Raw genomic sequence first — 17,947 nt, 5'->3', positions numbered from 1 at the left:
CTGCCCTCGCCTGACGTAACGTCCGCGGAGGAGGGGCCCGGCGACCTCGGGTGGGGGGGGGGGGGCCCGGGGGCGGCCTTGTCCGGCTCTCGGTGGCCCTGCTTTCAAACAAAAATTTGCTAGGTCTTACTTTCGGAGGAGGCCTTATATCTACCAATTCAGGAAAACCTCTACTAGGTCTTATTTTCGGGGGATGTCTTACTTTCGGGGAAACAGGGTACTTGTCTTGGAGATACAGTCTCACTTCAATCTTGCAATAATGCGATCCGATTGAAGTTAATAAATCGCAAATCCCGACAGGGGTTCCCTGTTTCACCACTTCAGGCTGCTTCAGGGGAGAAAATTATGTAATATTCAATCCAAGGTAACAAAAAAATGTGCAACTTCCAAGAAAAAGCTTTCAGCTAACGGCACTATCAAAATGGCGAATGGCACCTCCGAGATGCCGAGTTCTTATAGAACGGAGTCATACGTTGAATTACAAGACATCATGACGTCAAACTCATCGGCTGTCACAAAAAAACCTTTCAATTCAATCGCTACATTCAATCCTTGAGGCACCACAGATTGCAGAGTAAATATCCATCTCTGTTCATGCTGCCGAAGCACCCGACTTATATCTCCTCGTTGCTCTGTAATCCTCAATTGCTCCAACATCGAAGAATCCAAAAAGTGTGTCACTAAAGGTTCACTTCTTTGTCTGAATACAGTGCCTATGTTCAAGCAATCGCGTTTTTAAAGGTCTAGAAGGTTTGACGTATATAATATAGGTTACACGGACACTTAATCAGATATATTACATTACTGGAGGAACATGTGGTTTTTGGCGTGTAAAGGAGTGTGCATAGCCACAAACTGAGTGGAATTACACATCACCATGCACACCAAACAAGACCCACATGCCTTATTATAACCACCCTCACTTGTTTCATATCTCCGCCAGTTCCATACTTCAGCTGTGCACAAAATGTCATTCGAATTGCTATTTCTCTGGTATGCAAACATGGCTCTCATTTGCTGAAAACAAGGACGAACTTTAAGTATAGGTATACGTTTTTTGACAGCTCTAATATTTTAGTATGGGCATTATAATTTGTTACAAATGTTAAAACATCTTCCTCTGATACCTGGAGGGAAATCAGGGATGACCCCCCCCCCCCCTCCCCTTAACTGAGTATCCAACTGGGGAACCGAGTTTGATTCCCACTGCAGCTCCTTGTGACTCTGAGCAAGTCACTTAACCCTCTATTGCCCCTGGTACAAAATAAGTACTTGAATATATGTAAACTGCTTTGAATGTAGTTGCAAAAACCTCAGAAAGGCGGTATCTCAAGTCCCATTTCCCTTTCCCTATTTGAGATTCTACACGGAATGTTCCTACTATTGGAGATTCTAGATGGAATGTTGCTACTATTGAGATTCTGTTGCTACTATTTGACATTCTACATGGAATGTTGCTACTATTTGACATTCTACATGGAATGTTGCTATTCCATTATTAACATTTCATGTAGAAGCCTGCCCTTGCAGATCAGCAGTGTGGCTGCGCAGGCTTCTGTTTCTGTGAGTCTGACGTCCTGCGTCAGACTCACAGAAACAGAAGGTTGCACAGCCGCATTGCTGATCTGCAAGGGCAGGCTTCTACATGGAATGTTGCAAGTGGAGGAGTAGCCTAGTGGTTAGTGCAGTGGACTTTGATCCTGGGGAACTGAGTTCGATTCCCACTGCAGCTCCTTGTGACTCTGGGCAAGTCACTTAACCCTCCATTGCCCCTGGTACAAATAAGTACCTGAATATATGTAAACCGCTTTGAATGTAGTTGCAAAAACCACAGAAAGGCAGTATATCAAGTCCCAGTTCCCTTTCCCTATTTGAGATTCTACATGGAATGTTGCTACTATTGGAGATTCTAGGTGGAATGATGCTACTATTGAGATTCCGTTGCTACTATTTGAGATTCTACATGGAATGTTGCTACTATTGGAGATTCTAGATGGAATGATGCTACTATTTGAGATTCTACATGGGATGTTGCTGCTATTGGAGATTCTAGATGGAATGTTGCTACTATTGAGATTCTACATGGAATGTTGCTGCTATTAGAGATTCTAGATGGAATGTTGTTACTATTGAGATTCTACATGGAATGTTAATGTTGCTATTCCACTAGTAACATTCCATGTAGAAGCCTGCCCTTGCAGATCAGCAACACGGCCGCGCAGGCTTCTGTTTCTGTGAGTCTGACGTCCTGCACATACGTGTAGGACATCAGACTCACAGAAACAGAAGCCTGCGCGGCCGTGTTGTTGATCTGCAAGGGCAGGCTTCTACATGAAATGTTGCTAGTGGAAGAGTAGCCTAGTGGTTAGTACAGCGGACTCTGATCCTGGGGAACTGAGTTTGATTCCCACTGCATCTCCTTGTGACTCTGGGCAAGTCACTTAACCCTCCATTGCTCCTGCTACAAAAATAAGTACCTGAATATATGTAAACCGCTTTGAATGTAGTTGCAAAAAACCTCAGAAAGGCGGTATATCCAAGTCCCATTTCCTTCTCCCCCAAGTGGTCACTGACCCCCTCTCCCCCCCCCCCCCAACAATGTAAATAAAAATAGTACTTACCAGCCTCTATGACAGTTTCAGATGTTGTGGCCAAGTTTATTAGAGCAGCAAGCAGGTCCCTGGAGTAGTATAGTGGAAAATGTCAGCCCCCCCCCCAAAAAAAAAAAAAACCCTACTGTACCCACATTTAGGTGCCCCCCTTCACTCTTAAGGGGTTTTGTAGTGGTGTACAGTTGGGGGCAGTGGGTTTTGGAGGGCTCAGCAGACAAGATAAGGGGGTAACAGTGAGATGTGTACATGGGAGCTTTTACATGACGTCCACAGCACTGCCCCCTAGGGAGAGTACCATTGCTCTCCTGGGATGTGTGTGTGACCAGTCCACTAGAAATGTTGACTTCTCCTAGATCCCACTGGCTTGATGTTCTATATATTGAGTTGAGTTTTTTTTTTTCAAAAATGGCCCAAAAGGATTAACACACAAAGCACAAAAAGATGTTACATATGGTATTTTTGAGAAAAAAAAGATAAGGAGTTTTGCTTTTTCAAAAATGGCTACATTTCCTGTTCGGATTTGGGACGTTTAGTGCAAAACGTCCAAAAGTCTGACTTGAGACATCATATTGAAAATGCACCTCTATATGAACTATGGCAAACTATAAACTGAATAACTGATGCATTCCTGGGATTATAATTCCTTCTACACAGACGAGATGGATAAAGATATATGGTTTTGGATAAGGATTCCTATGTTAAATATAAGCAGTACTGCTTTATCCTATACTCCTATGTGTATAAATGTCTACTCGACTAAGGTTTTTGCTCTGTTGACACAGCCCGGAAGAAAAGCTTTAGTGAACGTTGCTTAAAGTTTGCCTATATTCGTTTTTCAATGAAACACATACATCCGTGTGTATATATGCACAAGGGACGTCAAACTGTCTCCCAATATTTTAATGCATAAAACAATCCTGAAAAAATACTGCTAAACTGTATTATTAAAATTACTGAAGCACATCAAAACTTGTCATTTATCTGATCTCTGCTAAAACCTGAGGAATTCTGAACTAAGAAAGGCATTTTCCAACAAGAAATCTGTCAAAAATACAAACATTTTACCTAAGATTTTGTTCATAAAGGAGGGGATAGGAACGTAGTAAAATCTACCCCCCTTTTTTTTTTCTCCACTACATCTTCCTTAGTATATATCTCTTTAGCATCACTTACACTATTACGTACATTCAATTTTCTACATAGAAATTGTATACTTTTCCCTGATGTATATTTTATTGGCAGTGAAAGTAAACTGTTTCCCCATTAGCACTGATTCTTATAGCTTATTATAAATACCACTGGATTGTACACAATGTAAAGCAGGTGAAAGATATCACTGTAAAAGGCTCAGTTTCTTTTTAAACGTAAAAAGTAAGCCAGCAACTTCAAAACCAAAATGATTATTTTTCTGGAAACTGGGCAAACAAACGGCTCAAGACTACATAACAAGTAACAAAGAGTATTGCATAATACAAGAAAGGATCTCATACAAAAATCCATTCAATGACTGGTTTCCAGGACTAGGAGTTTCCGCAACCAACGTACACAAATATGATGCAACAGAAGGGCAATGATTTGCCTCCCCTCCCTCCCATACTTGGTACAAATTGTATTGCACAGAGTATAAATCCTACTGTGACAGTGCAATGCACCATTTAAATCAACTGAAAAATAATTAAAAAAAAAGATGAATATTTTAAAAAAGGAACAAGATGCATATATATGTACAAACGTGTTGCTTATCACAAAAATATGAAAATGGCAAGAGTGTCAAGAAATGAATATTTTTTTCCCAGAAAAATCTGGAAGCTTATTCATACCTAAGATAATAAAACCTCTCAATAAAACAGGAAATACTGCCTGCATAACTTGCCAGAAAACTGATAAACTACACTTTATAAAAGCTTGTTTGTATTATAAAAAAAAAAATCTTTTTTGATATGGCTATTCCCCTCATGGAAATCTGTATATCAAAGTCAAACTGAAGTCACGCTGCTCCTTTGGAGCACCAGATACAGCTAAGTTTTTACTAGAAATGAAACCAGCTGCTGTTTTTTCCCCCCCCCCCCCAAACTCCTTTCACGTAATTTGGAATTCGATTCAGAATTGTGTATTTCCGACCATCACCATAAAGTAATGTTAATTCCTGATGCTGCTGGGTTTGCTTTCCTTTGGAATTAGCTCTTTTGGTTCTGAACTGGAACATGACAGTGGAAGGCTGTTAACGGAAGAGGTCTCGCCGTCTCCTGTAATGAGCGACACAAACGAGAGCGCTCCATTTGTCTTTTCTAAACGCTGTGCCAGATGAGTGTCATCTACTTTTCCGATAGATGCTTTTGCTGAAAAGCTTAGACTTAGTGGAGCTTAAAAATGGGTCCCTTCATTGCAACAGGTGGAGTTCGATGCATTCCGAAGAACATTTAAGCCTGCTGAAGTCACGAGACTTGTAATTAAAAGGACTGTTTTCTTAAACCTGAGGTAAGTTTGTGACAACGTAACCATCGTCTGACTTTGCTAGTATTTTCCTTGTTTAAGTCTCTCAATGTGATAGCAGAGCTTTAACGCCGGACCGAGTTTCAGTCCCATGTATTTCATTACCATATCGCTCCTCAGTAAAAGTAATGCCTTGCCATCAATTTCCTGTATAAGTGAAAGAAATACAGTTAGGTCAGTACTGTAATAAGTTTGATGCACAAATAATAAACAGTTAAGAAAAAAGGGGAAACTGGTGATCAATAAACATCTCCTATATAATAATTCGTTAATCTGCGTCCCTGGATGGCTGGCTGGCTGGGTTCGTAACCGTATGCAAATGAGGTATATGCAATCGGCTCGCCTCCAGCCTTCCCTTCCCTCTGTGTCCCGCCCTCGTGGAAAGAGGATATTACGTCAGAGGAGGGCGGGACACAAAGAGAAGGAAAGGGAAGGCTGGAGGCGAGCCGAGCCTGCCGCTTTCACTGATGCTGCTGCGACTTGAGGTAAAATACAAGTTTTAAAGGAAGGGTGGCAGGAAGGAAAGGAGGGCTGTTGTGGGAGAAGAGGGTGGGCAGGTGAGGGCTGGGGTTGAACTGGAACTCGGGTGCTTAAAAGGGGGGCAAGGTGGGGGCTGGGGCGAGTCGCTGGACATGGATGGGAGGGCAGGGGAGAGACGAGAAATCGCTTAAACAAAAGCCTTCCTAGTTTCATTTTTGCAGAAACGGGCTTTTTTTTTTTTTTTGCTTGTTCAATATATCAAAGGGAACAAAAGATACTGTGATGTGAAAAACAGAGAAAGGAAACGGCAGCATCAGATATAGAACAGTGGCCAGGCTATTTGGTGTCCTATAGTGCTCTGCCCTCCTGAGCCATTTTTTGGTGAGTAGGGGTGCCGGCCGCAACTTGTGGCCACATTCTACAGTCCCTGGAAGCAGGTGTTTGGACCGAAATGCTGTTTGAGACATGGGTATCTGCGTCGAGCGGTAAAAAAGTTCTTTCATCAGCGCTGACTCTGCTTATGCAGATAAGCAGTCGCTACTTTCATATTTTTATTGAGGTGCCCAAGATTTTGGTAGCATTTCAATTCTATATTTTGCTGCAATTTGAAATTTTGTTGAAATTTTGCATTTTTATTCTTAAGCACATGTTCACATGTGATATTTAAATAAAGTACAATTGTCAAAAGACCTCGGGTCCGGCTTGGCAAGTGGTTGATGTTATGCAGTAGGCTCAAGGGTCTGGAACAGCTGAGCGCTATAGGAGACGTAATAGCCTGGCTGCTGTTCTATATCTGATGCTGCCGGTCCCTTTCTCTATATTTTTCACATCACAGTATCTTTTGTTCCCTTTAATATATTGAATGCACAAATAATAAAAGCTGGTACGTGTTGAGCCTCTGTTCATCTTTGCTGAAAGCCTGATTTTGGCACAAGAGTATCTGGTAGACAAATGGACATCTGAGTCAGAATGCTTATTATCACTGATGATTATTTATATAACTACCTACAAGCCTGAAAGCTATTGAGTTGGTTGAGGCATTTTACAAGATGCATGCTGAACATGGAGTCTTCTTTACAATACCTCTAAAGCTGCATAAATTACATGTGTATCTGATGGCAGTTATTTTACAAAGAAACAGGTTTAAAAAAAGAGCAGCATCACTGGGGCTTCTACCTTGTTTCCCCAAAAATAAGACACTGTCTTATATTAATTTTTGCTCCCAAAAATGCGCTAGGTCTTATTTTCAGGGGCTGTCTTATTTTTCAAGGAAACATCGGGGTTGGATAGGGGTTGGCCCGCCCGCCCTCCGTCGTTCCTGGAACTAACTTTAAATGCCTCCTTTCACCTTCGCAGCAAGCAGCAGCAGGGCAGGCCACTCCTTCCTTCCGTGTCCCGCCCTCGCCTGATGTAACGTCCGCGAGGGCGGGGCACGGAAGGAAGAAGAGGTGTGCCCTGCTGCTGCTTGCTGCGAAGGTGAAAGGAGGCATTTAAGGTTAGTTCCGGGAGCGATGGAGGGGGGGCCTGGCGACCTCGGGTGGGGGGGGGGGGCGGCCTTGTCCAGCTCTCGGCGGCCCTGCTTTCAAACAAAAATTTGCTAGGTCTTACTTTCGGGGGAGGCCTTATATCTATCAATTCAGGAAAACCTCTACTAGGTCTTATTTTCGGGGGATGTCTTACTTTCAGGGAAACAGGGTACATGTGTAAATGACAGCACTGCCATTTCACGCGTTAAGTGGCGTCTGCACCTTACAAGTGTACCACCAGCAGACTTCATAAAACTGAATGTTCAGGAAGAGCAAATTAAGGAGAGGAGTAAAACACTTTTTCATAAAATTTTAACACCAGAGTAAGCCCAATCAATTGCAAACCACAGGTCTAAACCAGCTGTTAGCTGACATCTGCTCAGAGCAGGTACTACTACTACTTATTTCTATAGCGCTACTAGATGTACGCAGCGCTGTACACTTGAACATGAAGAGACAGTCCCTGCTCGACAGAGCTTACAATCTACTCAGAACAGACAAACAGGCCAGATAAGGGATAAGGACAAAGAGTAGCAAGATTCCGGAATCCCAAAGAGTAGCAAGATTCCGGAATCCCAAAGAGTAGCAAGATTCTGTGCAGAATCCCAAAGAGTAGCAAGATTCCAGAATCCCAAAGACTACTACTACTTATCATTTCTATAGCGCTACTAGACATACGCAGCGCTGTACACTTGAACATGAAGAGACAGTCCCTGCTCAACAGAGCTTACAATCTAATTAGGACAGACAAACAGGACAAACAAGAGATAAGGGAATATTAAAGTGAGGATGATAAAATAAGGTATAAATGCAAACCTTCCCAAGTCACACCAACAACTTGAAACCTTCCAAACTGTGGGTGCTGCTGTTTACATATGTAAATGCCTTGAAAGACTTCTAACACGACCTCCTGTCTAGTAAAATATCTGCAGTAGTACGTAATACTTTACTAAAACTACAAGGGTTAAATGAAAAGTAAGGCACCCACTTCCATAACTTTTGTTTAACTGAAGATATTTTAATGAATAAAAAATAAAAATAAATGAAACTTGCTTTTTATTTCATGTCTTTATTTTTCTATATAGTTGCCACCGTTTGCCACATATTTCTGCCAACGTGAAAGAAGGCTTTCATGAAAGAACTGCACATCATCTATTCACCAATTGCTCACAGTCCTTTCCATCTCTTCAATCGAGCTGAAAAGATGTCCCCAAAGGTATTTTCAATTTTAGAAAAAGATGGAAATTGTATGGCACTAAGTTTGGGCTGTACGACAGATGGGGTAAGACTGTGAGACCCATCTTCGCAATTGCCTCTATGGTGTTTTGCACTGTCATGTCGCAACAAAATTTCCTTCTTGTGCTTCCAAACTCTTCTCAATCATTCTCTCAAAGTTTTCAGGGTTGCGACAGTACTCACATTACCACCGTCATACCAATAAACAATCTGCATTCCGTGGTGTGAATTTCAATTGGAGGGACTCCTTTAACAGTCAGAAATCCTACCAAGGCATGTTGCTTAAACCGCACCGAGTGCTCAATGCATACTTCTATTTTACAAGCAACAACAAAACAGCCTCTTCACACAGATATGTCTTGCCAACTGAGGTGAAGGAAGAGATTTCAAGAACAAATGCTGCCATCTGTTGATCAATTACGGAAGTGGAGGCATTACTTTTCATTAAACCTTCATACTGTATATGCTTACAATTACATTCTATTCTTGGGGAAAAAAAACCCTCGCAAATACAGTGAAACCTCAGTTTTCGTTGACGTCGGATTTCGTCGTTTTCAGTTATCGTTGATTTTTTTCGCGAAATTTTTGTCCCGGTTTTCGTCGGTCGCCTCGGAATTCGTCGGTAAATGCCATGTTAAATGTTCATTTATTGCTAGTGATTTGAGGGTGTGCGCAGAAGGTGGGTGTGTTTTACAACATATGCGTTAATTGCATTGGCTGGCTGTTGGTGTGGAAGGCGTGGGATATTTCTAGTGCCACTCCCCCCTTCCCCTTGTTCCTGTTTACATTTGTTTAGCGTTTTTGAAGGGCGGGAGCAGGAGGTGGGTGTGTTTTACATCATGTGCGTTAATTGCATTGGCTGGCTGTTGGTGTGGAAGGCGTGGGATATTTCTAGTGCCACTCCCCCCTTCCCCTTGTTCCTGTTTACATTTGTTTAGCGTTTTTGAAGGTCGGGAGCAGGAAGTGGGTGTGTTTTACATCATGTGCGTTAATTGCATTGGCTGGCTGTTGGTGTGGAAGGCGTGGGATATTTCTAGTGCCACTCCCCCCCTTCCCCTTGTTCCTGTTTGCATTTGTTTAGCGTTTTTGAAGGGCGGGAGCAGGAGGTGGGTGTGTTTAAGTGTGTGGGATCGTTAGACAGGGGCTGGTGGAGGAGGTGTGTGTTGGAGATCAGTGAGGGCGGGACGGAATAGCGATTTGCGGATGTGGTGCGTTGTAAGTAGTTGCTAGTTGGGGACGTGCACTGGGGGGTAGGCGGAGGTAAGCAGGGCAGGGGAATCCGGAGTCTTCTTGATCGGGGCGCTGATTTGCCCTTGGTAGCTTGTTGTCGCTGTTACAGCCTGTTATAATATCTGAAGCGTTGTGTGACGTGCCGCATCATCATTTATATAGCAGGATTAGTCTCTTTATTCATTTAAAAGAATTTAAAATAAATTGCCTTGGTTTTCGTCGATTATTTTCGGACGCATCGACGAAAACCGAGGTTTCACTGTACATATAGTTTTGTAAAAAAACAATATTCAAACTGACATTTTCCAATACTTTCTGAATCAAATTATCAAAGTAGCATATCAGCACAGTCAATATGCTCCCTCAGAAGGGCAAACTAGCTCTCTTAATATAAATGTTTCCCTGTAATTTAGAGATCTGCTTTATATAAGTAGTAGTAGTATATGCACCTTAACCTCTAAAAACAATGCAGCTGCTTGAAAGGGAGAGCAGAAGCTCCAAGCCACCAGGGACAGTAAAGAGTTTCTGGTATATTCCAAGGCCTCAAATTACAGAGAAAAAAAACCTTGGAGGTATTTTCCCCTTCTGGTAAGATTAATTCTTCTTCTGTCTATTCAAAGTCATACTTAAGGTCTCAGTGCTCATGAATTGGGCTTAGTAAGATTCTGCACTGTGAAGGTACCATCTTCAAGCAACTGGCAGCGAAAAACTGTTATATGGTTTTCCTCTCATCACAATTACAGGTTTCAAGTCTGGTAGACCTCCTCATTTTTGCCATGTCAGCTCCTGACCTGCTAGTTTGGGTCTGGTGGCAACTGATGACCTTTTAAACTGTCCAATCCTCTTCTGTTCTTGCTGAAAGCTGCTCAATACCTCTGATACCCATGCAATAAATAGCGTATTTCAGTGGAACTGCAACTACTCCCACAACTGAAAATTAGCTTAGCAAACTTAAAGGCACCATTATTTTAAAATGCTTCTTTTAAAAAGATTAAATAGATTTTATATTAAAAAATACTAAACATGCTATCTTTTTATTCTGTTTAATCCAACATAGTATGTGCTTCTAAATGGCTGAAGATCATTTTGTACTTTCAAACCAGAATGAAATCAACCTGTATGGGAAAAGGTTCCAACTAGCTCAATCATCTTAATGAACTCTTTGGCCATCTCAAAAGTAATTTCATGTAAGTTTGTGTTGAAATTAGCATCACAAATGCAATATAGCAAAAATTACATGAGAACTGTACAATATGAAGTCCTAGAAAGAAGGGATTTGATTTCCAAATTATAGCCCAATTTGCTCTAGCAATTGGTAAAGCATTGGAGAGAGAGAGAGGAGAGGAGGAATTATTTTTGGCATGAAACATAATGGGAAGTAAAAAGAGATATGCTTTAGAGAGTTGACGGGACAGAAATCTTACCCATCCCCGCCCGTCCCTGCTGGAATCTTACCCGTCCCCACCCATCCCCACTGGAATCTTACCCATCCCCACCCATCCCCGCAAAACTTTAAACCATCCCAACCCGTCCCCACCCGTCCCCGCAAAAATTTAACCCATCCCCGTAAGAATTTAATAGTACATAAAAGAAAGTTCCAGTCAGCTCCCTCAGTCTCTCTCTGGATTTGAGCCACAGCACTGTAGGCAAGGAAGGAACGGAAGTTGGAACTTGGAACACTCTGGTGTGCACATGTAAGATTTGTCTCTGATTCACTGGCAGTGTGTGCTGAGAGGTCGCCACATGCACGCGCCAGTAGGTCAGGTGACATCTGATTGTCATGCCTGTGTCAGAGCTGAGGTCTGTGCACCAGTCTGGAAGCAAAGAGGATTAATAGTAACATAGTAAGTGACAGCAAATAGACCTGAACGGTCCATCCACTCTGCCCAATAGTCACACTCATGATCAATTCATCATTAAATCAACGAGTGTGACATTATATACTTGATTATGGTCTTTCTTTCGTGTTTCTGGAACAAAGACCACAGAAGTCTATCTGGCCCCATCCTTATGTTCCAACTGCTGGAGTTGCCATCGAAGCCCACTCCAGCCTATTCATGTTCTCATTTGTGGGACACAAACCGTAAAAGTCTGTCCAGCACTGTCCTTATGTTCCAGCCACTGAAGTTGCTGTCTAAGCCCTTTCCAGCCCATCCTACACCAGATTGCCATGTATGAGACACAGAGCATACAAGTCTGCCAGGTATCAGCTCTAGTTCATCACAGCCAGAGTCGCCATCTAAGCGTCACTTGACATATCCACACACATGCAGCCATTTAAGGTTAGCACGCCTTTTTGAATTCCGTCATCATTTGTGACTCTACCACCTCCTTAATGGAAGACTTTCCACATTTATGCTGTTAAAGCAAGGAAGAAGAGGAGGAGGAGACAGCACTCAAATAAATTGGTATTCGGTAGATGAGAGGCTGGTGCAGGTGCAGCTTACACTTCCATGGGAAGCCCACAGAACTGGTTCCATCCCCGCGGGAACCCCGCAGGAACTGCCTCCGTCCCCGTGGGAACCCCGCAGAACTGGTTCCATCCCCACGGGAACCCCGCAGGAACTGCCTCCGTCCCCGTGGGAATCCCGCGGGTTCCGCGGGATTCCCGCGGGGACGGAAGCCGTGCAGCTCTCTAATATGCTTCTCAGGAGGGTCAAAATACCCTGAAGATCAACACAAAAGATTTAAATGCTCTTACATGTCTCCTGAAGAGTTCAGCATGTGGTGCCAACGCCTGAGGATCAGCTTCCCTCACAAATCGTATGACTTCCTCTATAGACCAAGTGGAAGGATCCTTACTGAATAATCTTGAAGGCTCACGATCTGACACATGAAGATCAGGTCCAGTCGTGGAACTTGCAGCTTCAAGCACAGTATGACAGAAAAATGATAAAATGTTAATGTATTCAGAATCATTCCAAAGTCTTTACTATAGCTATGACAACGTAACATTACTTTCTAAATGTCATGTTAAGGTCCCTAATTTATCTATGTATCACTTAGACAGACTACCGGTAGCCCATATATTAATGCAGCAAGATCCGGGAAATTATACACCAGTGAGTCTGATGTCGCCGGGCAAAATGGTAGAGACTATTATAAAGAACAAAATTACAGAGCATATTCAAAAGCATGGATTAATGAGACAAAGCCAACACGGATTTAGTGAAGGGAAATCTTGCCTCATCAATCTATTACATTTCTTTGAAGGGGTGAACAAACATGTGGATAAAGGTGAGCCGGTTGATATTGTGTATCTGGATTTTCACAATGACAAAGTACCTCATGAAAGACTCCAGAGGAAACTGGAGAGTCATGGGATAGGAGGTACTCTCCTATTGAGGATTAAAAACTGGTTAAAACATAGAAAACAGAGAGTAGGGTTAGATGGTCAGTGTTCTCAATGGAGAAGAGTAGTTAGTGGGGTTCCCCAGGGGTCGGTGCTGGGACCGCTGCTTTTTAACATACTTATAAATGACCTAGAGATGGGAGTAACTAGTGAAGTAATTCAATTTGCTGATGACACAAAGTTATTCAAAGTCGTTAAATCGCGGGAGGATTGTGAAAAATTACAAGAGGACCTTACAAGACTGGGAGACTGGGCGTCTAAATGGCAGATGACATTTAATGTGAGCAAGGTCAAAGTGATACATGTGGGAAAGAGGAACCCAAATTATAGCTACGTCATGCAAGGTTCCACGTTACAGTTACAGAACAAGAAAGGGATCTAGATGTTGTCGTTGATGATATGTTGAAACCTTCTGCTCAGTGTGCTGCTACGGCTAAGAAAGCAAATAGAATGTTGGGTATTATTAGGAAAGAAATGGAAAACAAAAATGAGGATGTTATAATGCCTTTGTATCGCTCCATGGTGCGACCGCACCTCGAATATTGTGTTCAATTCTGGTCGCCGCATCGCAAAAAAGATATAGTGGAATTAGAAAAGGTGCAGAGAAGGGCGACGAAAATAATAAAAGGGATGGGACGACTTCCCTATGAGGAAAGGCTAAAGCGGCTACGGCTCTTCAGGTTGGAGAAAAGGTGGCTGAGGGGAGATATGATAGAGGTCTATAAAATAATGAGTGAACAGGTAGACGTGAATATCTGTTTATGCTTTCAAAAAATACTAGGATGTATTTTTCTGGGTGTATTTATCCCTCTCAATATGGTGGTCCACCCACCAATACCTAGGAATAAATAAATCACCCAAGGCTGCGTTTGGATAGAAAAGCAATTAGATATTTTTATTTTTACTCTCTACTCACCAAATTACAATTATAATCGACAATTGCTTTTGGGGGACTAGCTGTCCATTTGAGACTAGATTCTCCATTGAAATAGGAAGTACACTCATTTTTATATGCTCATCCAGGATACAGATAAAAGTACATATTCACACCTTATTGGATATATGTTAATATTGTGGTCAATTCCTTAGTGACCATATATGTTAACATTTACCGTACGTGCTTGGCTTTTTTTAGCATTGCTCAAAAAGCTTGGTCATCTTCTTGCGAGACCACTCAGTTCTACATTTTTGACCATATCTTCCTGGGTGTAACTGACTCTGCCCTATTGGTAGACCGTACCATCCTGTTATTGAGGTTTTTGCACCCTAGCCCCTTCCTCATTTTGCTGCATGGTGGTGTCACAATAGCTCATGAGTTTTACTGTAACTCCAGAGTTCAAATTAGAGTTACAGCCCTGTAAGCTTTTCTATCATTTTTAGATCCTGAACCAAAGTCAGGCCTTACCAAAGCTCCTAGCTATGATGATAATATTCAAGGACTAGGGGGCATGTGATGAAGCTACAATGTAGTAAATTTAAAATGAATCGGAGAAAATGTTTCTTCACTCAACATGTAATTAAACTCTGGAATTCACTGCCAGAGAATGTGGTAAAGGCGGTTAGCTTAGCAGAGTTTAAAAAAAGGTTTGGACGGCTTCCTAAAGGCAAAGTCCATAGACCATTATTAAATTGGACTTAGGGAAAATCCACTATTTCTGAAATAAGCAGCATAAAATGTTTTTTTACTTTTTTGGGATCTTGCCAATTATTTGTGACCTGGACTGGCACTGCTGGAAACAGGATGCTTGATGGGCCTTTGGTCTGTCCCACTATGGCAATAATGTACTTATGTAAATAGACACAAACTTGAGAAATAACTTAAATGCCATTTTTCCTTCTGTTCCATTCATTAATTTGATATACTACTTGGTACAAAGCAATAAAACAATGCATAAAGCACAAAACTTTAAAATAAATAAAAACCTCCTAGTGACACTATGAAGGGCATTTTGAAAAGGATGCCCAAGTCATAATAGGGATGCTCAAGTCAGAATGTCCCAAACAGATGTGCAGCTCACATGTATTTTCGAACAGGATACAGCCTGTTCCAAAATACGTGAGCTGGACATCCATGCACTAGAAATGTCCAGCAAGAACATTCATTTTACAAACTGAAACATCCAAATTTTGAACCTGGACCTGGGGGGGGGGGGGGGGGGGGGGGGGGAGATGTAGGAGTAAGACCAGAATTATGTAAGCCACATTGAACCTGCAAAAAGGTGGGAAAATGTGGGATACAAATGCAATAAATAAATAAATAAACTATGAAGCAATATATGTGTGTTCCTTCCTAGGGAACAAAGATATATGGGAATACTAGTGAATTAATGTGGGATCAATTATCCCACATTAATTCACTAGTACTGAAATGCAATCACCCCCCACCTGCCAATTCAACATTTCGCCCACACCGATCTACCTTAAAATGTGGTCTTCTGTTGGTCTCTGGCAGTGGCAGTGTTGCCATACGAGGCCTGAAGCCTAGTCCATAGCTTTTCCGCTAATCCGTCCTGCCCATGCTGGGGACCAACAGAAGACCATCTTGAAAGGTAGACTGGGAGGGGAGGGCAGGCAGATGCTGAACCCCAAGTGGGGGAGTGAGCTGCACATCTGTGAGCAGAACTGGAGGGGATCACCAGTGAAAGCTACAGCTGAGGCGGTGAACTCCAGCAGTCACGAGAAGAGCTTGGTGCTGTTCACCACCAAGTTTGTGCTACGTCTTGTCCCATCTTTAAATCTAGATTGAAAGCCCACCTCTTTAACATTGCTTTTGACTCGTAACCACTTGTATCCACTCGCCTCCACCTACCCTCCTCTCCTATTTCCTCTACACATTAATTGATTTGTTTGCTTTATTTTTTGTCTACTAGATTGTAAGCTCTTTGAGCAGGGACTGTCTTTCTTCTAAGTTTGTGCAGCGCTGCGTACGCCTTGAAGCGCTATAGAAATGCTAAACAGTAGTAGTAGTAGAGGTGGAGAGGAGAGGGAGAGAGAGACAGATAACTGACTCCAGGAGAGAAAGATAATGGATCTGGGGGAAGAGGAGATAGAAAGGGAGATATGCTGGATCGAGGTGGGGGGGGGGGGGGGGGGAGGAGAGATTATCAGACCTTTAGGGAAGAAGAGGATGGGATTTAATATGTCGCCTTTCTGTGGTTACAATCAAAGTGATTTACACAATATATAAAGGTACTTATTTTGTACCTTGTGCAAAGGAGGGTCACGTGACTTGCTCAGAGTCACAAGGCGCTGTAGTGGGAAATAAATAAAACACATTTAATTGTGCGACTAACTAGAATTTAAAAAAGGTTTAATTGTGTAATTAATCGTGCTAAAATTTTTAATCTAAACGCAGCCCTGTTTAAACGAAATATTTTGGGCCATCCCAGTGGCAATGCTGTGATGTAAAGTATCCTACTAACCTACAAATGCACTCAATCTGCAGCCCCTCACTACCTCTCTACCCTCATCTCCCCTTACGCTCCTACCCGTAACCTCCGCTCACAGGACAAATCCCTCCTCTCTCAGTACCCTTCTCCACCACCGCCAACTCCAGACTCTGCCCTTTCTGTCTCGCCTCACCCTATGCTTAGAATAAACTCCCTCAGCCCATACGCCAAGCTCCCTCCCTGCCCATCTTCAAATCCTTGCTTAAAAGCCTACCTCTTCAATGTCGCTTTCGGCACCTAACCACTGTACCTCTATCCAGGACATCTAGACTGCCTCAATCTTGATTGACTGCACTTTTTGTCCTTCTTTGTTAATTGTACAGCGCTGCGCAACCCTAGTAGCGCTTTAGAAATGTTAAATAGTAGTAGTAATAGTATCCCCAGTCTAATTCCTGGACTGAGCCTTCTGCACACTGGGCACAGGGATGCTGCAGAGGTCACTGTTAAGGGGGCTACCTGGTGGTCAGATATAGAGCTGATGACACACAGTTCCTAGCCTTAGGCCATTGCAGCAATGACCAGACTTGGAACAAGTGGGAGGGTAGGTTTATTAACACTGGGGAAAAATCCTCAGGTAGCTGCAAATCAAGGCTCATGAGGCCAGAATTCCAGCACTAGTTCCAAACGAGCCGGAAGAAAAAAAAAGTTTCTACCAGGTACTTGTGACCTGGATTGGCCACGGTTGGAGGCAGGATACTGGGTTAGATGGACCACTGGTCTGACACAGTATGGCTAGTCTTAAGTTCTTATGTGCTGTGCAAGAAAAATATATATTTTCAGGAATGTTGTATCAGACCGTGTATACATTTTTAAAGATTAAATTACCTTCAATCCGTCTTTGCATGCGGCTCCTGTTTACTTCATAGTAACTAGTATTGCCATGGGAACTTGATGACAGCCTCCGTAGAATGGGGGCAGAATTTGAGGTAGCAGATACTGGGTGAAGGGTGCTCCTGTAGTATGCGGCGTTCCCTGAGATACGGTAATCAGTGGTATTTCGAAGGGAAGGGCTGGGAGCATTTACTGAATTGAGTGCAGAGTCCATGGTTTCCTCTGAAAACCTGTGTTCTTTGAGAGTGTTATTTTCTTCAGCGGGCAATGTTTCTGCTACATAACCAAAAAATAAAAATAAAAATGGAAAAATATTTAGCAGGAAAGCCGTATAATGGTTTTTGCCTTTCTTCGTTATTCTTTCTCAAAATAGCTCTTTCTATGTTTAGCAGGGAAATTTGGATCTTGGCTTTCTCCAAAGCACAAAAAATAAGTTGTTTTTTTTTTGTTTGTTTTGTTGCATTATCAAGTTACTGTATCTTTAAAGAGAATTGTGTATTATATAACAGCTATATAAATACGATTTTATTTTTATGTAAAGCACATTTTCTCAATCCTACTGCAGGTCCTGACTATGCTTCCCAGTCCCCACTAAAATCGATACAAAGTGATGTTTCAGTACCTTCAGAAGGGTGAGCTTCTGTTCTGGCCAGTTTAGGTGAGACAGGAGCAGTGTAAGGTGGAGAATCCTGAGAAAATCTTTTAACATTTCTGCTTTCTGGTATTTCTTCTTTTGCT

The 17,947-nt window shown here is 42.3% G+C and overlaps 1 protein-coding gene across 6 annotated transcripts in view; it reads right to left on the bottom strand.

The window, feature by feature from the left end:
• Nucleotides 1–4,676: 4,676 nt before the first annotated feature.
• Nucleotides 4,677–17,947, bottom strand: part of SCML2 (Scm polycomb group protein like 2) — a 141,563-nt gene continuing 128,292 nt past the window's right edge. For all 6 annotated transcript variants that reach the window (XM_030202289.1, XM_030202291.1, XM_030202288.1 and 3 more), the window contains 4 exons: nucleotides 17,832–17,945; nucleotides 17,204–17,485; nucleotides 12,279–12,442; nucleotides 4,677–5,252 (listed from right to left, as the gene is read on the bottom strand). In XM_030202289.1, the coding sequence (XP_030058149.1) occupies nucleotides 5,127–5,252; nucleotides 12,279–12,442; nucleotides 17,204–17,485; nucleotides 17,832–17,945 (686 nt within the window). In that variant the 3' untranslated portion in view covers nucleotides 4,677–5,126. The remainder of the gene's footprint in view (nucleotides 5,253–12,278; nucleotides 12,443–17,203; nucleotides 17,486–17,831; nucleotides 17,946–17,947) is intronic.

Source organism: Microcaecilia unicolor, chromosome 4, assembly GCF_901765095.1.
Source record: "Microcaecilia unicolor chromosome 4, aMicUni1.1, whole genome shotgun sequence".
NCBI lineage: Eukaryota > Metazoa > Chordata > Amphibia > Gymnophiona > Siphonopidae > Microcaecilia > Microcaecilia unicolor.
This window is presented reverse-complemented; position numbering and strand designations above follow the sequence as displayed.